Source organism: Clarias gariepinus, chromosome 2 (assembly GCF_024256425.1).
Source record: "Clarias gariepinus isolate MV-2021 ecotype Netherlands chromosome 2, CGAR_prim_01v2, whole genome shotgun sequence".
Classification (NCBI taxonomy): Eukaryota; Metazoa; Chordata; class Actinopteri; order Siluriformes; family Clariidae; genus Clarias; species Clarias gariepinus.
In genome coordinates, this window is record NC_071101.1 from 48,272,391 (window position 1) to 48,298,207 (window position 25,817).

At 36.2% G+C, this 25,817-nt stretch overlaps 1 protein-coding gene across 1 annotated transcript; it reads left to right on the top strand.

The window, feature by feature from the left end:
- The first annotated feature begins 13,509 nt into the window (after nucleotides 1-13,509).
- LOC128508632 (high choriolytic enzyme 1-like) lies at nucleotides 13,510-16,189 on the top strand. Its single transcript, XM_053480036.1, has 8 exons — nucleotides 13,510-13,610; nucleotides 13,766-13,796; nucleotides 13,933-13,998; nucleotides 14,585-14,737; nucleotides 14,824-14,941; nucleotides 15,047-15,225; nucleotides 15,669-15,750; nucleotides 15,832-16,189. Exons 1-8 carry the CDS (start codon nucleotides 13,539-13,541, stop codon nucleotides 15,956-15,958), a joined length of 828 nt encoding a protein of 275 aa, XP_053336011.1. The 5' UTR covers nucleotides 13,510-13,538; the 3' UTR covers nucleotides 15,959-16,189.
- Nucleotides 16,190-25,817: the final 9,628 nt, after the last annotated feature.

The following is a 25,817-nucleotide window of genomic DNA, read 5'->3' on the forward strand; positions in this document are numbered from 1 at the left end:
GGCCATCTTCTTGCACAGCACATCAATTGCCTCGAAATGATGGCTCTATTTCTGGCCCTAAAGCACTTTCTCCAGCAGTTGAGAGGCTACCATGTCCTAGTGCGGATGGACAACACTATGGCAGTCTCATATATTAATCGCCAGGGCGGACTGTGCTCACGCCGCTAAATAGCTAGCGCACCAGATTCCTGTCCCTCAGGGCGATTTACATTCCAGGGCATATAAATGTGGGAGCAGTTGTACTGTCCAGTCAATCTCTGACATACGGGGAATGGAAACCCCACTCTGAAATAGTCAGTCAATATGGGAGAGATTTCAGGTAGAAGAGTTGGACCTCTTTGCCTTGCAACATCAGCAAATGTCCCTTTTACCACTCTCTGACTCTCCCAGCAGTTACCCCGTGCCTGAACACGTTGGCCCGTAAATGGCGCTGGTTACGCCTTTATGCACTTTTCCTGATAGCTCTGCTCCGGGGAGTCTTGGGGTCCATCAACAGCGTTTGCGCCTCTCATTGATAGCGCCCTGTTGGACGACCAGAGTGTGGTTCTCGGATCTATTATCCCTCTTTAACGGCTCACCATGGGTGATTCCAAAGAGGTGGGATCTTCTGTCATAGGGTCAGGGGACGATATTTTATCCCCGGCCCGAGCTTTGGAACCTTCAAGTTCTGTCCCTGAACGGGACCAACTAAGTCAAGCTGGTCTTTCAGCCAGCGTAATTAAGACTATTCTAAGTGCTAGGGCTCCCTCCCCGTGAAGAGCTTATGCCCTCAAATGGAATGTATTTGAAAGTTGGTGCATGACGAAGCAGGTAGACCCAGTCCACTGCCGAAATGTTTAAGTGCTGGAGTTTCTGCAGGAATAATTGTCCTCAGGCTTGTGCCCTAGTACCCTCAGGACGTACATCACTGCTATTTCAGCCTGATTGGTGGGGTTACTGTGACACAGTCCCTTTTGTAGGTTTTATCTATTGTGCTCGAAGAGCCAACTGACACCCTTTTTTTAAACCACTAGAGTCAGCGCCCCAGGTTTTACCTCTCTAAGAGGATTGGGGATCTGTCAGTCTCCCCATCCTGTCTAGACTTTGCCCCTGGGCTAGTCAGGGCCATTTTGCATCCTCACTGAACTATCTTTCGAAAGTTCCATTCTCAACATGCACCGTATTGTTTTTAAAGCATTCTGTCCTCCGCCTTTTACAGCTTCGGCGCAGGAAAGACTTACTGTATTCAGTACGTGCTCTTCAGATTTACATCCACCGCATCAGCCAGTGGCGTAAGTCAGAGCAGCTTTTACATGTTCTGGGGCCGCAACTGGGGGGCGGCTGCCACTACACTGGGCTATTGCCCTCTCCTATGAGGCACGTGGGCTCACTTCGCCTCTAGGAATCAGGGCTCATTCAACCAGGGGGATCACCTCATCTACTTCACTAGCAGGAGGTATTCTCCTGCAGCAAGTGTGTGACGTGGCGGGGTGGTCCTCTCCGCACACATTTGTTAGATTTTATAATCTGGATGTTCATGCCACTCCAGGCTCACCGGTCCTCGAGTCATCTTCCCAGATATAGTTCTGAGACCTTCTCGGCCTTGTGCGCACACGCTACACAACCTTAGGTTCCGGACACTTGCAGTGCGGCGGCGTTGGTATTCTCTTTCCCATAGCGTTTTCACGCAGCATCGAGTGTAGCCTTTGAAAGGGAACGTCTTGTGTTACTTTGCTGTAACCCTGTTCCCTGAAAAGGCGGGAACGAGATGCTGCCTACCAATGCCGCACTGCCTACGTGATCAGACGTCTGTTCAGACAAATCAATCTGAGGAATGTTTTCGGTTCACTCCTATTTATAACCTGCAGGTGCGTCTCATCAGATGACGTCACCAGACCGAGGTTATACAAGCCAAAATTTGGCGTGTTTGATACACACATGCTTCAGAACCGGCAACATGACAAGATGTTTCCCATAGCGTTTCACGCAGCATCTCGTTCCCGCCTTTTCAGGGAACAGGGTTACAGCAAAGTAACCGAGACGGTTTTGCAAGGTGGGTTACTCAGAACAAGCCTTACAAGGGTTGATCAGAAAGTTGAATACTAATCATTTGAGTCAGGTACAGAAGCTAGCTTTAAAAACCAGACGCACGAGTCCTGCCAAAACACAACATAGATAACAACCTTACAGAGCCTGTCCTAGAACAAAACCAAACTAAAACAAAATCAAACAAAACCAAACCAAACAAAAGAATGCCCACTAGACATCATTAATGCTCGACTCAGTTTCCCAGAACTAACAGCTTTTTATAACAACTCTAATGGGCTACCTCGGTTGAGGTGAGCTTCATCACCTGACCGAGGTGCCTTCTGGAAAACTAAGTTTACCAACAAAACTACAAACAAAAAATAATAATGCACACAATGCCCTCTAGGGGCGATCCCTTACAAATACAGGTTCTATTTTTCTTAAAGGTCAGTAAAATACACCAGGGGCCTCATGTACAAAGACTTGCGTTGAATTCATACTAAAACATTGCGTACGGACAAAGCTGTAAATGTACGTATGCAGTAAAAAAAATCTGATGTATGAAACACTGCATACGCGGAATCCCACGCATATTCTCTTTGTACATCTGAATTAACGTGAAATTGAGCGCACGTGCACGAGCGCAAAACTCCTCCCTGCCTCCTCCTCCGTATAAATATGTTAATGACTCCACTTTGGCAAAACCAAACGAAAAAGCAATGCCAAACGAAAAAGCAATTTGAGCATCACATATTATTTGCACATTTATTGATTGGAAATGTTTCTGATTTACGTATGCAAATTCGTCTTCAGATGGCGCCTTTATAGTAATGTGCGTGCAGTTGATCGCTTCGATTACATTAGGAAAACCGGCGATCGCTGCAAATTGCGCTTAAATGTTTGCCTGGTCAACTGCATGGTATGGAAACCTTATATACCTGCTAGACATGCGGATGATCCCGTCCCATACAGCTGGCATTGCACGGTTCAAAGACGACTGGCTTAACCCCGAGCTGTCTGCCAGTTCCCTTTGGAAAGGACCAGTTGCCAGGAAACCAAGCGTTGTCAGCATCTGTAAGGGAACAGGTAATGCGTGGCTCCTCGCTGTCTCTCTTTTCAAATTTAGACCCAACTCCAAGAGGATAGCTCTTGGAAATCTGAAACTGCTAATAAGCCAGTCATCATCGTGGGCCAGAAAATCACTGTGATCCCTAAAAATGCGTCCCTTCAGATTCGGCCATTGACAATGTCCTCTAATAAGGCCAACACTGCCATTGCCATAGACTAAGGGTTGTATACATTTACAAATGCTTTTATATGTTCTAAATCACATAATTGGTAAAAAAAATATTGTGTCAATTAACCCATTTTATCAATTATAAATTAATAGCAATGTTTTTCATGTGTTGGTGCGACACTTTGTAGTGTGCAATTTACCATAATTGCCTCTAGGAGTCGCCAACGGAAATAAAACAAATTCAAATTTTATTTGTCACATACACAGTCATACACAGTACGAAATGTAGTAAAATGCTTACACACACAAGAAATACACGTACGGCAGACATGAAGTTGGCGTGGAAGAACACACATTCTCACGTTAATTTCACTGTTAGTAAATCCGACCGTGAGCGTGAAAACTGGCGTAAGCAAAGTTTTTGTGCGTACGCAGCGTTGATACATGGGGCCCCAGATGTTTATCAGTATTTTACTGCACGCTGTTCTGTATTGGTTTCTGTGAACTTCTGTGTCTAAAATTAACCAAAACTCTGTGTATACTTGCCTCACAGATGTGAAAAATAAATAAATATAAAAAGCTAAATGTCTGCTTTTACATAATCTGAAAATTGTTTTTCATTAGTTTATCTTACTGATTCTTTTATATCACAATATCATAACCATTTTAAAAAAAAAAAAACTAGCAAAGGTTTAACTTTTGAAGACTTTTTTCTTAATGTGGCAGACACAAAAAAGAGTCTATGGCAACAAGAGTTTGTTTCTCAACATGTGAATCTGAGGGGTTGGCTTAATAGGTGTACATCCAGTGTTTTTTTTTTGGAATTCAGTGTTTAGAGCACAGACCCGACCAACCATCACTCCTAAAGGTGCCACATAGTCTCCCAGACCGTCAAAGATTACTATATCACCTCATTCATTCCCGGCTGTCCTTTTGGATTCCTGTAGATCCAAAAGGACAGCCGTCGCCCCACTGACCATACACCTCCACAGCAGAATTCTTGTTAAAAAAAAGTAGAACAGTCCTGTAAAGACAAAAAATATACTTTTTACAGAATATCTAGTTATGATAAAAAATTTAATATATTAATATGAATATTTACCACCAAAGTGTGTCAATTATTGTAGAAATCATTAATTTATCCATGAATCATTAAGATGATCGGCGTCAGTCTCCTTGCTGTTTTTTTCTGACGCATTCATAATCATTAGTGTACTTCTGCTGGTTTGCTCTGAAGAACTTTATGTGTGCGTTAGAGAGCTAATTAGACTACATGGGAAATTAAAGAGGAGGATCACGACGCTCAACATCCCGAGCACAGACCTCATTTAAACATCTAATAATTTAATGTAAGAAATATTGTAAGTAAACAACAATAGCCCACGTTTAGAAAAGCATTTAATTTAGACCAGTACTGCCGCTTCCTTTATGCAGAGTACGCAGTCTGCGTAGGGCATCAACTCCCAGGGGGGCACCATCCCAGCTGCTCCAAAAAATTGTTTTTATATATTTTAATAAAAAGTTTATATTAATAATATACGTATGCAAATAAACAAAAATTGGATGTATATATTGTATTTTTTTACAGTGAACGCAGGGTAGGCTAAGCACACGTGATGATGCACGTGCCCTCACCTCTGTTATGGCTGCCTATTTGTCCAAAAATAATAATAATAGAACAATATGCCTGGTCCTGGAAAGATACATCAACAGTCCGGCGCCGAGAAATGAAAGAAAAAGCTCAAGATGAAGTCTGTGCATCACTTTCAGGTCCGTTCATAATTCTGTGAAACTTTATTATTTTTTTCTGTCAACGTTAATATCGTGTTTTAATGTTGGTAATAATTTCATGACTAACGCATCTTTTTTAATATGAATACAAGCAGATCTAAATAAACAAAATGACTTAAAATGCAAGGTGTCATTAAATAACAGTGTTAAATACAAAATTAATTATGTATTTTCAGAAAAAGGCACTAAAGACCTGGTAAATGCAGTTGTTACACTTACATGATGATCGAATTTGATTAATTCATTTAATTAAAATATCCACATAATCTTTCCTATCATTTCCTCAACAAAAATATGTGGACATCATAACCCTTGTCTGCTTTATTGTCAAAGTCTGCTTTATTGTCCAAAAAATTCTAGAGTAAAATTCATAAAATTTTAGAGTAAATTGTTTAGTGACAAACCTGTAAATTTCTATATATACAGGTACATCAGTATGAATAAAATGTTTAAACATATGTAGCATGAGCTATTGATCAGTGATTTATTTAAACGACGCTGTACATGTAAGATGTCGGTGTATGAATGCTCCCCTCCGGTGGCAGTTAACGGTTCTGCAGATGTAATATTTTGTCCCTCTTCTCTTTTCGTATCTTCGCAAATTTAAGTGTCACTGCTGTGGGTGTGTGTGATTCCTCATGCTCTGACTCATTAACGTATTAATTGTGAAAATAATATTTTTTTGATTAAAAAATGACACACAAGTCACGATTGGGAAAATCTTTATCCCCTTTCAGAGATTAAAAAATGGTAACAATATCAATTTTAGAATATAGAATGCAGAGAATTTAAAATTGCACAAATTTAATAAGAGGCCTAAGGCAAGAGTGTTAAAAGTAATCCTCATTCCAGGAGCTGACTTGAGTTATCTTAAAGTGGAGAAGGGTAAATTTAATTTTATTCTCTTTAGTCTCACTGTTTTTGTGTAAAGAATCTGAATGTATAAGTGTATAAACAGTTAAAAATTCATACATGTTATCACCTGCGGAAGTGAGGAGGGGTGAGTTATTTGCATTTGAATGTTGTTTGACATGTAAAGCACACGCAGTAACCTTAAAGCAACAACAACAACCTGGAATGAATAGGAATAAGAGGCCCTGATTATACTGCATAATTTTTTAATATAACAAAATTTCTGAAAAAAGTATGAAACACAAATGTAAGACAATTTCATTTTTAAGTTATTCTAATTTTCTAACCTAAAAGTATTTTTTTTATTTATTTCTATATTTAAAGTTTGATGTCTTTAAATGTTATTTTTTAAAATAATAACAATAAACAGGGATAGGCTGTATAACAGTTTATTTCAAGCAAATAAAATTGTCAGCTGGTGAACTTGATAGTCTGCTAAGCAACATGGGATTTTTTTTAAATTAAACTCATTATTGTACAGTAAATGTCTGGTCCTGATTTTTCATGTTTGTTGTATAAAGTATTTGGTTGTGGAAATTACAATCAATGTAGCATTTTTTCCATACAACATATTGTTATGACCTTTTCATGAATTAACCTCTACTTGGAATTAAAAATAACAATCACAGCTGTTTTGCACAATGTCCCTTTGCGCCATCTGTTGGTCATTTCACGAATTACTTTAAAATGTGACTGATTTATTTTGGTCGGCAGTGAGCGCGGTGGTAATAGGCATTCTGGTCGACTACCTACTGTAACTACAATTAACAAGACATTCTTTGTAATCGTTGAACAGAATATACAAAAATCTACGATTAAACACAATAAAGGAAAATTATTTCGAAAAATGTAATTTTTTTTTTTGTTTAGTTTAATTGAAATGCTGCCAATATGAGCAGATATGAGCAGCTTTATTTTAGTCATAATATACACAGGTCCCAAAGAGAGGCAACTTTTGCAAAGCAGACAAAATGTTAAATCAGTCCAGCAGAAAAAAACATAGCTCAAATACAGTATATACTCGGTAAATAATTGCAGCCTTTTATAAAGTGAAAACATGCGCTGATTGTGAGCAACTTTATTTCAGTCATATATTCACAAACACATTCCAGTTATTCATGGTAAAATAATTATTCAAGGCTAGACACAAACAGCAAAAAAGCACGATGATTACTATTATAAAAAAAAAAAACTAAAGAGCTTTGTGTGGATTCATGTGATGAGTCATTTTCTCTGGGAAAAAAATAAGAATATTTACATGAAAATATTGAAAATATTTTTTGTTTCTTAATTCAAGCTCTTCCTGTTTTACTCTACACAAACATGCATTAGGACATCGCTCCTTCTAAACAACACACAACTTAGCATGTACATACATCTAAATATAAGTATTTATTTTTGTATGTGTATCGAGTAAATTAGAAAAAAAAAAGTGACCGGCATCATCAATAATCCCTTCCATAACTCGGTCTCTTCCTGTGTACAAGATTGATGTGCTGCTCACCTCCTTCTCCAGTTATTGGTTACATTTTACTCCCCAAAACCAGACATCAAGCACCTTATGTTTGATTCATCAACAAATGCTCCTTTTCTACGCAAAAGGGTAAATTTTGCCTTAGGTATCATTTCTACCCCTTGACTGATTTCCACCATGTGTCTCCCCATGATTAAGAAGAGGCAGAGGTATACTTTCTGTCCAAATGTTTGCAAAGTTTTTACAAAAAAGGCAACATGACTGCATTTGTAGTGCAAAGGCTCAGACTCCGTGGCTGTGTGTGTGTGTGTGTGTGTGTGGTCAAGTTCAGGGGTGGTAAAGAATGAAAATGGCAACTTTGAGGACAAGAACAAAAGACAGTCTATGGTGCCATCTTGCTAGCTTGGACCTTCTAGTTTTATGCAACCGCCTGCTTATCCTGACACACGATGGGAGTAAATCCAGGGGTGGAGACATATTTTTTGTTTGTTGGTTAACAGTAACAATCTGTATTAACTGCTGTAATTTTACTTTACTGTTCTTATTGTTTTTTTTTTATTTGTTTATTGTTTAGCTCATACAGGTTATAACCATGTTTATATAAATATACATTGATATATTTATCGTACACAGTGATGGAGGAGTGATAATTTGGACTTGTTTTTGTAGCCACAGGACCGGGGCACCTTGCAGTGATTGAGTCGTCCATGAAGTCTTCTGTTTACCAGGAGGACTCTGGAAGGAAATGTGAGGCCATCTGTTCAACAGCTAAAGTTTAATCAGAATTATGTCATGCAACAGGACACTCAACCAAAACATACCAGTAAATCTACATCAGCAATAAGAGAATCCATGTTTTGGAATGGCCTCGTCAAAGTCCAGATCGCAACCTACATTAAATGCTGTGGTAGGACAACTGTACATAAGTGAATAAACAAAAAAACTCTAACAACTGTTAAAAAATTTTTTTAAAGAAGAATGGACCAAAATGCATACAAAGAATGAAGTAAGAGACCAATTGTCATACAGGAAACAATTCCAAAGTTATTGCTGCTAAAGGTAGATGTTGAATCATAAAACTATTGGGCTACTAGTATTGCCTGTATGTTTTGCTTATTGGCTTAATTTTTGTTAAATAAATAATGGCCCAGTAAAAACCCCATACAATAGGGGAAATAAGTATTTGATCTGATCCCCTACAGATTTTTTAAGTTTGCCCACTTACAAAGAAATGAAGGGTCTATAATTTTTATCATAGGTTTATGGTAAAGGATTAAGACAGAATATCAACCAAAAAGCACATGATACAAATGTTATGAATTAAGTTGCATTTCAATGAGGGAAATAAGTAATAATCAAGCACGGAGGTGGAAACAATATGCTTTGGGGCTGTTTCCCTGCCAAAGGTGCAGATTGACTTTGCTGCACTGAGGAGCCAATGAATAAGGCCATGAGTTGTAAAATTTTTAATGAGAACCTCCTAAAGATGGGTTATGGATGGGTCTTTCAGCATGAAAATGACCCCAAACATACTGTACTGCTAAGGCAACTAAGGAGTGGCTCAAGAATAAGCACATTAAGGTCATGGGATGGTCTAGCCAGTCTTCAGACCTTAATCCAATAGAAAATTCATGGAGAGAGCTGTAACTTTGAGTTGAAAAAGCAGCAGGCAAGAAACCTTAAACATTTAGAGATAATCTGTAAAGAATCAAAAATGCGTCCTGAGATGTGTACAAATCTGGTAAACAACTACAAGAAATGTCTTCCCACTGTGCTTTCCAGCAAGGGTTTCTCCACCAAGTACTAAGTCATGTTTTGCTTGGAGATCAAATACTTATTTGCCTCATTGAAATGCAACTTAATTCATGACATTTATATCATGTGCTTTTTCTGGATTTTTTATTTCTATTCTGTCTCAATCCTTTACCATAAACCTATGATAAAAATTATAGACCCTTTATTTCTTTGTTCGTGGGCAAACTTAGAAAATACTGTAGGGTATCAAATACTTATTTCCCCCCACTGTATGTTGTTCGTATTTACCTACTGTAATAGTAATTATTGCTATTTATGCCAAAATGCATGGCATTTTAAATATGTACAGCATTCTGATTGTTTCATTATTTTTTTTTCTTGTGTTCTATGTTATTTGGATTGTTTAAAAAAACAAGTCACATCCTGCAATATGTCTCTAAGCAATCATAAACATTGTAATATCCTGTGTTTACTTGTGACAACACTTATACCATAATTATGTACACCAACATATTGTTTTACTTTGTTTCTTTCTACAACCAGTCTTTCTTTGACCATGTTTTTTTTTTTATTAAAATGGTCCTGCAGAAAGGCATTAAATTTGTCATCCCTGTTTTTTTTTTTCTTTGAAAACTATGTTAGCATTTAAATAATGTGCAGCAAGTATCTAGTGCTTTGCAGGTGGTGAAGCTGAATGAAACGAGAGTTCATGCATTTTAGAAAATGTTGCTTTTTGTGAAAATAGTGAAAAATGATTCATGGCTTTTACAATATAATCACATCAATGAATGTTAAAAATCAATCAAAGATTAATTTTTAAGTGAATTAAGTGCACTTATTTATGCATATATTGCAATGTATTATGTCTACATTACTTGTTGAGTTTTAACATGTAAGACATTGAAAGTATATGAAAGCCCATTTATAACATCTTATTTTTTAATACCATGTATTAGTGCTTGCAAATCATCTTGCTTTTGTTGTGTAATCATGTTACAAAACCTCTCAGGGTGTTTGTCAACAAACAAAAAGTTTTTTTTTTTTTTTAAATACATCTTTATAAATGTTTAATCTAGTCTAATCTAATCTGATCTAAACCCCAATTTATATCCATTTTGGTTTATCTGCTGTGTCATTTTTAAATATAAGGAAAAGGAAGGAAAATATTTTGTTTGGAATTTTATGGTTTTCTGCATTAATTCGTCATAAAATGTAATCTGATCTTTATTTAGTATTGATAATTGTAATGTGCCTACATTATAATTATAATAGCACAAAAAACCTCTGTGCAGCAAAGCAGGTCCAAATCATGATGTTTCCTCTACTTTACAGTTGAGATCATGTTTTCATTATGATATGCAGTGCCCTTTTTAAGTCAGATATAGTGCTGCAGGCTCTTTTCAAAAAGTTCAAATTTGCCAATACTGCTATGGAGTGTCAATGTGCTTTTTCGTGTGCAGCAATGTTCATTTTAGGAAGCAGTGACTTCCTTTGTAGGCCACCATACTTGTTCAATGGTTTACATTCTGCAGACTCATGAACATAGATATTAGCCAATCACAGCAAAGTAGTTTCTTTACCTCATTAATGAGTTGTCGTTGTGCTCTTTGGGTCAATTTTACTGGGCTCCCACTTTTTGATAGGGTAGCTATAGTCCCAAAGTGTGTCCGCTTGCCTAACTGTGGACTGGTGAATTTCTAAAGTCTTTAAAATAATTAAGTAACCCTTTTCAGCTTTATGTAAATCAACAATTCTTATCATGAATCCAAAGAAAGCTCTTTTTGCTGAGGCATGGCTCACATTAGTGTATTCTTCTTGCATGGAGCAAACTCAAAAATTTTGAGCGCCTTTTAATCAGTCAAAGTAACTCTAGTCCACACCTCCAAACTCATTTTCTTGACAAGACTCAAGACTATTTGCTTTTTAAAGGTCATTATCTCAAGGATTTACAAATTTGTTTTTCCACTAGCACTATAAGGCTTTTATGTTTGGTCTCTTAAAGACAAGCAGAAGGTAGCGAAGCGCATGTTAGACACATCCAGCTGCACCGTGATATCATAATGGAGAATATCATATAAGCATCAACCAACATGTGTAGCTCTGGTGAATTCCAAGCCCGGGACAATTAATCCTGTGCTACATAACAGTACTCACACAAAAAATTGACACTTTGGACACAGTTTTGACATGTTTACTTACGGTGTACTCATTTTCATTGCAAGTTAGACAATAAATCATTTATTTTGAGGTATTATTAGAGGACAGTATATATGTACTGCCATACAAGCTGCACATTGACTAAAGTATATCCAATTTTCATTTTTATGGTATTGTCCCTTGAGAACATATACTAAAGTTGTTGCTGAAACTTTTTCACACTGCATTGGCTCCCAGTGAAATTTTGCATGGATCCATGCAATCTATGCCGATTTTTTCAGTTTTGCACTTGAGCTTAATAAAATTTATTTGAATTTAATGTACAGTATTGTACATCTACATTATTATGACATTGGTCCTGTTCACCTCTGTGAAGTGGGCTGAAGGACACATTAATTGAATACATGGAGTTTAAGGTAAATGTTCTCACTCACTCATCATATTTACCGCTTTATCCTGTATTCAAGGTTGCAGGAGGGCCTGGAGTCTATCCCAGGAGGCTTAGGGCAAAAGGCAGGCGGGGTACACCCTGGACAGGGTGCCAATCCATCGCAGGGCACACACACATACTCATTCACACACTACTTGCAATTTGGAAACACCAATTACATGCAGGTCTTTGAACTGTGGGAGGAAACCCACCAAGCACAAGGAGAACATGCAAATTCCATGCACACAGTGACAGGAATCGAGCCTGACCGGGAATTGAACCCGGACCCTGGAGGTGCAAGGCTACAGTGTGAACCACTACACAACCGTGCCTCCTGTTTAACATAACTATCTGTAAGAAAAATGTTTTAACTACTTACTTGCATGAACTAATCAATTTACATTGATCCAGGTTGTTCATAATGGCACAGTGGCTTAGTGGGTCTGTGTGCATGGAGTTTGCATGTTCGTCCTGTGCTTGGTGGATTTCCTCCGATGTTCTTCCACAATTCAAAGACTTGCAGATTAGGCTAATTGGCTATATTAAACTGCCCTGGATCCTTTTTTTTTTCTTCTTCTTTGATTTTTTTCAGGTACTTTTCATGTGCATGAAGGTATGATTACCCTTCCATCAATGCATTTCTAGAAAGTAAATGTAAATAATTACATGTTTAGTTCTTTACCTTTCTACTCATTCCTTACCTGGGTTTGTATTCTTTCATTTAAAAATAATGTATGAAACCATAGCAATTTTGATATGAAAAAGCTATTTTACTTTGCACCAGACTAAATTACACTTTAAATTCATGCATGGTTCAAAACATATGCAGAAAAGCCAAACAAATGTCTACAAACTTAAACAGTTGTGATCTATGACCTTGTGTAAAACTTAAATTGAATTTTGGCAGCAGTGTGTAGTACTGCAGTAGTCAAATAGGCTTTATTGTCACTTTAAACATATAGGCTACAGTTAGTACACAGTGAAATGAAACAATGTTCCTTCAGGACAAAGGTGCTACATGCAACATAAATTTACAACATGAATTAACAGAAAACCTAACTAGCTAACTAAGAAGCCTAATTAGCTGGCTAGCTGAGACAAGACAAGACAGATTGACATGACAAAATTAACAACATAAATTAACAAAAAACTAATGAGCTAACCCAAAGACCTAATTAGCTGGCTAGCTGGGAAATATCTAAGTTTTTTTATACAAAAGAGACAACATAAAGTGCACATCCAAATGTTCAAACGAGCGACAAAATGACAGTGCGACAAACATGACATTACAATACTCTGAGCAGTTGAGGTGATGAGTTGAGGTAGTGGGAGGAGAAACAGTAAACAGTAAATGTTCCATACAATGTATATTGTTTTCTCTACAGAATGTCAGTAGTCGCACCATTGCTAATGCTATCATGTCAAGATTAAAGGAGAGGCATATATATATTTTTACGTTGACGTGTGTATACATTCTTAGGCTAATTCTATATTCAATTATTATAATAATTTACATCATACTTTGTTTAAGCTTTTGGAAATTTTCTAAGAAGTTTCAGTAAGTGATTTCAAATTAAAGTGTTACATGTCAAATACCAAGAACAGATACCTAGAGATCTGTGTAAGATCTTCTAGTTCTGTTATTTACTTCACCACAATCCTTGTGAAATAGAAGCTGAGATATGTGTAGGGGAAGTTATATGAGTGTACTTGAACTGCTGTGCATTCAGAGCATTTTCCAGTTCAATGCTGGTGTGCTTAATGTGACTCCCATCATGCATCTGATACTGGACTTACCCCTCCTGCTGCTGCTGAGCGTCACACTGGTTCAGCGCTGTTCCACAAAGGTAAGCTAACAGAAGACTTCATTCCATAAATTACAGTACACGTCATGCAGAATAAACCTGTAAAAAAAATCATTTCCAAAATGTTTTTATTTGATATTTACATATTTACCAGTTAAAAATGGCAGTTCACAAATATTTAAAATATTCTTACTCAGGCATCAATTACTGAGACCTGTCATGAGATTGGTAAGTTGATAATACATCAAGACTCCCAATAATTTATTTATATGTATAGTTTAGAAATGACATATTATCAAGTATGACTACTTCAAACTAACCGACTGTATTGTTTGAATAATTTTACCAAATCCGTCCATTTCAGATAACAACATTGACAAGAACTACTTATCTGTATCATCCAGAATTGAACAAGCTAACAAAAATGCTGGTAACCAAACAACAGTTTATATGTTTATACATTTTACAACTTATCTGTATATTCTGTCCTTTAAAAGAGAGTAAGAGAGTAAGAGACAGACAGATAGATGGATAGATAGATAGATAGGATAAGCTATAATGTTTTTTTGTAATTCAGTGATTTTATTTGTTTTCAAAATATCATATAAGTTACATCAACAAAAAAAAAGTATCAAACAATTTTTATCCCCCTCAGCCTTCCCCCAAGCTTCTCCCCACTCATCGCACTTCAGGAATAAAAAAAAAATGGTTTAAATATCCAAAATCTCTCTGACTGAACAAATACAGTTCTTCCACATAGATAAAATGGTGGGTTTAGCGTGATTTGTCCTAGCTATAATGTTTTCTACTATTTAAATGAAAAGCTTTGGTTAATTTTCATACAGAATATATGATTTAATAACTGCTAGTTCTTTTGTTAGTGTTATTTCAAGTTTTACACCTGCACATTCTGACACTTTTTTGAAATTTATATTTCTTTGCTTTTACTCTTTCATCTTAATATATTTTAGCAAGCAGTGATGATATAAAGTAGACAGGTGTGTTTTACTAAACAGGAAAGTCAAACAGAGGCTTCACTATTGTGGACGGAGACATAGCTGTGAACACCGGTCTCCAGAATGCAGATCAGTGTACATCTAAAACATGCAAGTGGCCGAGGAAAAGCAATGGGAAGGTTTATGTGCCCTATGTCCTTAACTGGCAATACAGTGAGTATCACCTCTCATTTGATTTCAAAGTAACATGCATGATGATTTCACTAATTACCATTAATCTTAAAATATCTGTTGTGCAGCCCCCTCGGAAAAACATATTATTGAATCTGGTCTAAAATCCTTCACAAACCTGACCTGCATCCAATTCGTACCTCACAAAAATGAAAAAGACTTTATTCATATAATGCCAAACAAGGGGTATGTCAACATTTTTTTTTTTTTTTTTTTTTGCTGTTAAATGACATTATAAAACATTTCTGTGAGGAAATGCTCTGAGTTGAAAGATTTATCACTACTATACAGGTGCTACTCTCATGTGGGACGTCAAGGTGGAGAGCAGAGATTGTCTCTAAAAAGCAACTTGTGTATTGACTTTGGAGTCGTCCAACATGAGCTTCTTCATGCTCTGGGTTTTCACCATGAACACTCTCGTAGTGACCGTGACAAGCATGTCAAAATCCTTTATGAAAATATTGAACCTGGTAAGTCAAGCAGACATTCATCATTTTGTGTGTGTCATCGATAAAATCAGTTTAATTTTATTATGTAACTGACTGTGACAGTGAACATGACACTGGATTTAAACTAAGGTTAAAAAAGCAGACTTTATTTATAAGAAATAGTCACCATATAAAATGTTGTCAAGAACGTCAACTGTTTACTTTAGAGTAGTTCCCATGGATTAATAATGTTCTTTTCCGTAAGGTCCTGCTTTACTCTAGGTTTCTTTATAAGAAAATAATCTAGCAAAAGCATGTATTAAATAAATGCTAATCAAATTAATCCAAATTTTTTAATGTGTATTCTAGAGGTAAAAAAAAGGGCAACAAAAAGAATGCACTGTGATTAGTGTAAAGGTACAGGCTCTAGTTCTGATGGTGAATGAAGGGAACAAGCTTTAATTATGTGATTCATATATTTACAGAAGCAGAAGATAATTTTCAGAAATACGTTACCAACAATTTGAATACATCCTATGATTACAATTCTGTAATGCACTATGTAAGGTAAAGTCTTTCTGCTTTTGTTTTATACACAATTATCTCCCTGGCCACGGTATTAACTGTTCATGCACTTTGTTGGTCCAGAGATGCTTTCTCCAAGAACGGAAAGCCCACCATTGTCCCTATACCACGCAGTGACGTTCCCATTGGACTTGCCAAAGAGATGAGCAAGAATGATATTCTGCGTGTTAAGAGGCTCTACTGCCATTAAATCACTTCCTCTTGACATTACCAGATGATTCACATTGCTTTTGCAGGCTGTTTGAAGAAAATTAACTATTTTGATATTTTTCTTCTATTTTAAGATGTTCTACAAATCATATGATGTATGAACAGCCATCTTGGCACATTGTGCTTAGCCTTTTTCTGCTCTCTAATATTTCAAAGCTTTCTTTGTTCTCCTGTAACTGAATACAGTGGAACCTTGGATTACGAGCATAATTCATTCTCGTATTCATATATATATAAACAAATTAACCTGCATTTTAGCTTAAAAAAAAGTAAAAATAAATCCTGACAGATAAGTGTTTCCGTTTGAGAACCCAGGCACTCTGTGTGTGTGTGTGTGTGTGTGTGTGTGTGTGTGTGTGTGTGTGTGTGTGTGTGTGTGAATCTAAAGTATATACACGCATAGAGACACAAAATAAAAGATGTTATAAGTAAACAGTACACATGTACATAGATGTTGGATATACCAGTAAGAGATGCGCACTAAGACCCAGCAGGGGAGACAAATGTCCACAATTCCGCAGCACAAGAGAGAGAAAAACCGTTGGGTCAGTGATGATGTGATGTGATCACGTGATGCTCGGTGTCGAACGAAGAAGCGCATGCGTGATACATGTTACATGATACTCGGTACTCGTAGGCCAAATCTTGTTAATTTTCTAAGTCAAAATTTATTAACAATCTTTGCTCATCTTGCGGAACACTCGCAAACCGCGTTACTCGCAATCTGAGGTTTCACTGGTATTAATATTTATCAGTTTTACATTCATTATTAAAAGGCATACTGAAGATTAGTGTCCGGCTTCATTTTGTCAAGCTTGACATTTCTTTCAGACTTATTTTATAATCAGACTTGATTATTTAGAATACACTGTAAAAAAATGGTAAAATGACTGGAAGCAATGGCTGCCAAACAAAAACAATGAAATTAAGGTAAAATACTCTAATTCATATTATATGCAAAAACATTACATTTGCTAAAATTGTTATTTAATCTTTTACAGAGAAACACTGTTATTTTGCAGATTTCTCCTAAATTTATACAATTAAACACCTTCATTAAACCAACAGCATGTTTTAATAAGGAATGTTTCAATAAAGAAACAACATTAGAAAATTAGCAGGGAAACACAGTTATTTTCCATATTTCTTTCTAAATTTAACATCAAACATTTCAAATAAAGCAACAACACACACAAAAAAAATATTTTACTCACTCACTCACCTTTTATATTGTTTTGTCCTGTATTCAGGGTTGCGGGGGCCTGGAGCTTATCCCAGGATGCTAAGGGCACAAGGCAAGGTACACCCTGGACAGGGTGTACCTCGCACACACATACATTCACACACTATGAGCAAATTTGAAATCCCAATTATCCTAATCTGCATACCTTTGGACTGTGGGAGGTAACCGGAGTACCCGAAAGAAACCCACCAAGCAAAATTAATTATTAATTTTAAAAATTAATTAAATTATATTAAAATTAATTATTAATTTTAAAAATTAATAAAATTATATTGATTGATTAAAAATATCAAAATTAATAAATTCAGTTTTAAAGCATAGGCTGGGATAGGCTCCAGGTCCCCGTGACCCTGAATACAGAATAAAGCATTATAGAAGATGAGTGAGTGAGCGCTATACCAGTGGAACATTCTCTCTCACAAACTTTAACATTGCTGTAAAATATTCTCGACTAGAACATTTGAACTAATGAACAATTTCAAATAAGATTCACAAAGTTCCAATTAAAGTTGGATTGTAAACTGTATTACAAATAAAGTACAATATCTTTCTTTAATTTGTATGTGGTTTTTAAAGTAATTTTTTGCATTTTTTTTTTTTTACACTGTAAAAATATTAAAGAATGATTGCAATATTCTGGGCCCAGTTTTCCGATAACGCACACTTTTAGCATGCTAAGAGTCACACCTGTGGACAAAAAGATGCAAATTCACACTTTTGGCTGTCTTTTATCTTCTAGATGGTGTATTTGTCATGGTCATTGGTGAGGGTTTAGCAACATATAAACCGAAATGATATCTATAGAATATTAATTATATATTAAGCATAAGATTTCAGCCAAACAATATCAGTTTCCCATGTGGTAAAGTGGTTAGGGCAGCTGCATTGGAAACATGTGATACCCAGTTCATGTCTTGAAAATGGCAATACATGGGAATAATTAAAATGTAATGTATATATTAATTAATATATCATGTCAGGTAGTACACCCCATGTGACAGACATTGTTCTACTATATTAATTATTACATTACATAACACACATGTCGTATATTGTAGACTATTAGTGTCGTAAAAGGAAACTCTCTCTCTCTCTCTCTCTCTCTCTCTCTCACACACACACACACACACACACACATGTGCATGCACACACACACACACACACACACAGGGAAGAAAAGACTGAGAGGCTGCAGCATTATTGTTTCGTTTTTTCGCACTGTCACAATTTTTGTTTCTTAATAAAAGTCAGAGTGATAAATTAAAGCACTTTCCTAAACATTTCCCATTTTTTTGGTAATAGATGATAAAGATTTACAAATAACCCTGCTTAATTTTTAAAGGAACATAAACAAAATAATTGTATATCACTTTTAAAACGGTGTATCTCTACTCATCTTTTGTATACACGTATTGGCTATTGGAGAAGTGTTCTCTGGAGTGCCTATTTATGCTTCTCTGTCTGCCAATCTAATAGATGAGTTTAAGTTTGACGGTTGCCAGGAGAATGGTTTGTCTGCATTGTGCCAAGTTTGGTGGAGGGCAAATTTTAATGTGGGCTTGTTTTTTGGGCTTGGCGCCTTAGTTTCAGTTACAGAAATCCATAATATTTCAACATATCCAGACATGTTGAACAATTTTATGCTTTCAAGTTTGGGGATGTCCCCTGCTGTTCCAACATGACTACACACCAGTGCCCAAAGCATGGTCCATAAACACATGAATGAGCAAGTTTGGTGTGGAAAAAGTTTATTGTCCTGAGTCTTGACCTCAACCCAATAGAACACCTTTGGGAATAAATTAGAGCGGAGACTGTGAGCCAGGCCTTCTTGTCCAACATCAGTGTCTGACTTAATTAATTCGGTTCTGGAATAACAGTCAAAAATTCCCATAAGCACACTCCTAAATCTTGTGGAAAGCCTTCCCTGAGGAATTGAAGCTGTTATAGTATTAATCACTATAGATTAGGAATTGGATGTTACTAAATTCATAGGCATGTGAAGGTTGACAAGCGAAAACTGTGTTCATGTATTTATAAATACATATACACAGTGGCAGGAAATTGTTTCTGAACCTTTTACAGTTTCATAGTTCAGTAAATATGATTTAATCTTCACCTAAGTCAAGATTATTGGCAGCAATACCCACAACCAGGCAGGCGCGTTATGTAGCTGTTGATCAGACCTGCAAATTGTTCAGGAGGAATTTTCGCCTATTCTTCCTTGCAGAACTATTTTAGCTCTCTTATATACTTTGAACATCTCCTGTATATGACTCTCTTGAAGTCATTCCATTGCATCTCTATTGGGTTGAGGTCTAGGCTCTGACTTAGCTCCACTCCAAAAGGTGGATTTAATTTTTCTGAAGCCATTCTGTTGTGGACTTGTTTTGGTGTTTTGGGTCATTGTTGTTTTGCATCACCCAACTTCTGCAGAGTTTTAACTGACGCACAGGCATACTCAGATTATCCTGAGAAATTTTCTGATATGCTTGAGTATTCAACTTCCCCTTTATGATTGCAAGCTGGACAGACCCATGAATGCAGGCAAAAATCATGATGTTTTCTCCATCATCCTTTATGGTTGGGATGATGCTTTTAGATCAGTTTTACATTAGATATAGTGCTGTATGTTCTTTCCAAATAGTTCAATCTTAGTTTAATCAGTGCACAAATATTTTGCAAATACCACTGTGGAGTGTCGATGTGCTCTTTTGCAAACAGTAGGGATGCAGCAATGTTCTTTTCAGTAAGCAGTGGCTTTCTTTGTGATGTCCTGCCATGGACACCCTAATACTTAGATGTTTTATGTATCGTAGGCTCATGACCATAGAGTAGCCACAGTGCAACTGCAGAAATCTACAGCTAAAATGTAACCAATAATCTCCAACATTTTAAACAACTGAATGGTGATTAAGTCTGATGTGGTTTCTCCCAAGAGTCCACGCCATATTTACTTAATCTCTATATGCTATGTGGTCTGGTGTAGATAACATTTTTTTGTTATTTTTTTCTTTTGGGGGGGGGGGTGATTGTATGTGATAGACCAACATATAATGAAAGAAAATGATAATTGATTGACAAATATCTATAAAGTGTTTCATGCATTTCTTTTCAGGCAAATTTACTCTGATACCCCAAACTAAAAGTTATTAGAACCAATTGCCTTTAGATGTTACCTAATTAGTCCACTTGTGTGCAATTTATTCTTATTATAAATAAATTGACCTCAATTTAATCTTGATAAATACAGCTGTTCTGTAAAGACCTCAGATGTTTGTTAGAGAACATTAGTGAACAAAAAGCATCATGAAGCTCAGGTAACACACAAGATCTGGATAACATTGTGGAGCATTTTTAGTTTATAAAATAATATCCCAAGCTTTGAACATCTCACGGAACACTGTTCTATCTATCATCCTAAAATGGAACGAGTATGGCAACTGCTGTCATGTTTTCCGAGGCGAGGAGACAGACACAGATGCAGAAAGAACTTTGAACAAATCTTTTATTGAACAAAACTACCCCAATAAAAAGGGGGAAAAACAGGGTGTTTAGACTGGGTCTGCAGGTGGTCGGAAAAACAAACACGAGGCTTACTTAACGAACTAAATGCAAAACAGCACAGCGAAACTGGCGTGCTAAGGATTCCCCGGCAATGATATTCCAACCCTTTTTATGGCTGGGTTGGATTCCGACCTTTACCCCTGCAGACACTGTTAAGTCCTATGTCAAAAAACAAAGAGAGATTAGAGATTAGAACACCCATAAATCCAACAGAAACAACAGTGCACGGACAGGTGGCTATGGGTTTGGCTGGTTTAAATAGACACACAGGGGAACGACACAGGTGACCTTGATTCAGTGATTACGTGAAACATATAACAATACAGACACACTAGGGGGAGACAAAGTGAGGGTTCAGTAATCCGGGGAACCTGATCTAATTCCCCGGGACCGTGGCGGAACAGGTGTTACAACTGCAAACCTACCAAGATGTGACCATCCATCATAACTGACCTAGAGTTAACCCTAGGCAAGCAAGCATTAATCATTTGTAGTTTATGGGTAACCTTATATGGTAAAGAAAATGCTTGTGTGTACAAAAGGGTTAGCTTGTACAAAATGTCCAAGTTTAGGTTGTTACTTAGCAGTTATAGCGATGACAAAAGGGGTTGCAAGATGACTGTTAGAGCAAGATGTTCCCCTTGAAGGGAAAGTTAACAAGGTGAGGGACCCATAATTTTAACACCCCAGCTTTAGGGAGATGGACAGGAAACAGCTGTCCAGCAACATATACATTTTGTGTGAGTGCAGTAATCTTCACCAGTGCCCCATTGCCCTGATGACCTCAGACACAAAATCGCTAGTCTGAAAGATTTTAAGTTGGTGAAACTTTAAGGTGACAGTTACTGTTACTTAAGTACTTAAAAGAAACATAAAATAAAATTTGTTCAGCCAACTTGAAAAGTGTCATTTCTACAAACTCATAAATACCAAAAAGTTCTAAATACTCATAAAGGTCTATTAATTTGAACTAATTGTAATTATTTAAGTTAACAGTACTCAATATGTTTAATTACTTTGAGCATTAGGGTTTACAGTGTGGGAGAAAGTTATTTTTGAATGAAAGCTGAAGAAGTCCTGTTTGCAGTTTGAGACAAGACGTGGGTGACACAGCAAACATGTGGAAGAAGGTGCTCTGGTCAGATAGACCAACCCTATTGTGAAACACGGTGATGCCAGCATCATGATGTCAGGATACTTTTCCGAATCAGAGACAGGGAAGTTGGCCAGTGTTGACGGGAAGATGGATGGAGCCTGATAGAGTCTGCAAAAAATTGAGACTAGGGCAGTGGTTCATTTTCCAATAGGACAATGATCCTAAGAATGAGTATTGACTCAGGGGTACTACTGTAGATACAAATGCATGCCACACTTTTTAGACATTTATTTAAAAAAAAATAATAATAAAAATAAATAAATAAATAAAAACATTTAGCATTATTTCCACTTCACAATTATGTGCCACATTTGTTGGTCTGTTACATAATATCTCAATAAAATACATTTATGTTAGTAATTTTAAAGTGATAAAATGTGGAAAAGTTCGAGAAGTATGATTACTTTTGCAAGACATATATGTCAAAAACAAAAAAGAAACTAAAACATTAAGTAATTTTATCAAACATAAAATAAACATTATATATAGGTGTGGGCCCAAGGGCTAAGTGTTTTGCCTGATTGTCCCTACAATGGCAATTCCTAGTAACTAAGGATGGATTTCCCTGACTGGCTATCTGGAGCAAGACTCGCTCTATAATAAAAGTCATTATCTTCCTGCTGTTAAAAGTAAAACTACTAACCTGAAGACTCACATTATCTCTGGTGATCAGAGTCTAAAATTTTAGAATATGAGAAATATCATCCTAAAAATCAGCAACAGATTAAAATTAACTATGTTTAAACAGATTTCATTTAAAGTGAAGTTACTGCATTCCTACTAGTACACATTCTACACAATCACAATTGTGTCACTCTTGTTGGTCTATCACATAACATCCTGATAAAATGTTTATAATAATGATTGTGATGGTAAAGTGACAAAATGTGAAAAAAGTTCAAGGAGTATGAATACTTTTGCAAGTCACTATTACTGTTTTGTAAAAATGATCTGGAACAAACTAAAAGTCATTCTATCAAACATAAGATAAATATTTTATAAAGGTGTGTTTGTGAGTGTTTTGCCTGATTGCCCTTACGATGGCAATGCCTAGTGACTGAGAATGTAAGTGCACATGGATTTCCCCTACTAGCTATCTGAAGCATTACAATAAGAGTCATTATCTCTGTGCTGTTAAAGATTAAACTACTATTCTGAAGACTTGCTCTATATCTAGTGATCAAAGTTTAAAATTGTAAACTAGAACGAATATAATCATGAAAATCAGTAACAGATTAAATAAATTATCTATGTTTAAGCAGATTATATTAAAAGTGAAGTTAGTGCATTCCTACTAGTACACATCAGACAGACTCACTTCACTTGGTACGTAATAAAGTTATGTTTGATTGTGGAATAATCTAGTGGTTATGAGCTACTTTCATGAATCAGTTTTTTCATCACTTCTGCACTTTGTTGATTCTCTGATCTTCTACTGATGAAGAGACCAGCACTGACAACTCCAGGATTGAAGTAGCCACTAGTTTCAGATAGTTTTAGATGTCTCTATCACTTTTACTGCATGCCTGCACATAAACATCCATTCAATTTTATTTTAGATTAAATATAATTTTAGAACTGTGATAAAGTGATAAATTGTTTTCTTTAATTCATTAATAAGGCTGATGATTTTTCTTGGTGTGCTAGCAGGCAGGAAAAGACCTGAAAAAATTCCGATTCTCTGTGCATGTATTACAGTGTGTTTGCTCATATACTTTACATACCTGCTTTCTGCATTGCAGTTCTCTCTCTTTCTCAGTTCTTATAGAAGCAGGTGAGAAAAAGTTAGGCAGAGGCCTTATTGACTGGCTGCCACTGCCTATAAAACCCCATCACATGAAATCTACAAAACATTAACAGTCAAAGTACAAATATAACATTCAGTGAACATTCCTAAGATGTTATGTCTTTGGCAGCACCAAAATGGCAATCAGGTAATTTCTTTATGGTAAAGTTTTATGAGAATCAGTCTATACTTTTATACCACCTGTGTTTTATTTATTATTTTTATCTTCAAAATTTTTGGTTTTGTAAAAAAAAAAAAAAAGATTCATAACATGTATCAAGTATAAATGTATCAAGTGTTATGATGGAGTTTCTAAAAAACAGATAAAAATAAAAACACAAAATATACCAATGCTATGTATGGCTTATTGACCCTAACCAATCTCCCAAAGAGACTGGTTTTCACACTCAAATCATTTCTTCCTTTCCTCCCTTTGATACAGTAGTCACGTTTTTACTCAGATCTCAGCAGACATCTCATCTTGAATGGCAGCTCAAAAATTTAAACTTACTCTCAGCAAACCAAACTGCTGTTTATCTTTGGTGATTTATCCCCCCATCATGGTCTTATGATCTGTCTAAACAACTCAAAGTGTACACCTTGAATCACTGCCCAAAGCCTTAGGGTAACCCTGAACAATAAAGTGTCCTTTCCCTTCAAAAATCTTATACACTCTTGTTGATGTTTTTCTTCATAACATCATCATGATTTGTTCATTTCTCTGCAAACAGAACACTCATGTGCTTGTTTAGTGCCTTATTATTCCAAACCTGGACTATTGCACCTCGCTTTTGATCCAGAATGCAAATGCAAGACTTGTTTTCACCCTTACTAAGATGCAGTGCCATTGTTTGATTGGTCGCTACATGTCTCAGCAGTCGAGTGCAACATGCATCTAGACTGTTTTCTGTTTTGGCACCTAGTTAATGAAACAAACATTTCTACGGTTATCTGTACATCTGAGTCACTGGAAATCTTTAAATGATGCCCAAAGGCCTGTCTGTTTATAAGGTAATTTGATTAAAGTCTCAAAAAAAAATGAATAAGTAAATAGGCAACATCCCAACTGTTTGACTGATTGATATTCTATGGTGAATACATAAACATAGCGGTGTACTCACGACTAGTGATGGGTCGCTTATGAACGATTTGTTCTTTTTGAACATATCTTTAATGTGACTCAGAAGAACGAGTAGTCACGGAGAATGATTCGTTCATTTTCTACTGGGCGCGCATGCGCAAATCATTGCAAAACCTCCGTGGGTTATGTACAGGAAACAGAATTGAGCGATTCTTTCTCAATGACTCTTGTACTCCGAGTTGTTCGTTCCTTTGTCACATGAATGCCGATTAGTCAAGGTAGGAAATTAAAGAGGATCACGATGTTCAACATCCTGAGCCCAACCTCATTAAATTAAATTAACAAATAGTGTAAGTAAACAATAGCACACATTAAGAAAAGCATTTTTATTTAGATTATAAATAATAATCCTGCATCTATTTTAGTTGTGCCAGCTGCCACTGTTCTTATACGGCTCTTCATCAGAGTAAATCATTCAGTGACATGCCTGTAAACTTCCATGTAAAACAGGTACATCTATATGAATAAATTGTTTAAATGTATGTATCATGAGCCATGAGCCATAGAACAGATATACAAACTGAACTGGTGCACACTGAATACTAAACCTAAAACCTTTATTTTTTAAAATAAAATAAATTATTGACATATTTTTGCAAAATTACTCCATATTTGCTTTTAATTTATGCTACTGATAAACACTAGCGTTATGTGTTTATAAAATGTGTTTATAAAATGTTATGACTTCAACATGACTTGGTAAACAGTCATTAAAAACGAATATACTCTTAAGAATGTGTTATGAAATTGATGAGTCTTAACCCTTTTAGTTTATAAGGAATATTGTACAGATGATATGACGGATTGTGACACAAAGCCACAATGTCACTTGGAGAGAATTTGGAGTTCTGGTTCCACTGTACAAAAAAAATTCCAAATATACATCCATCCACCTATCTTCAACCTCTTATCTGAAATCAGGTTATGGGGGTAGTAGTTCCAGCAGTGA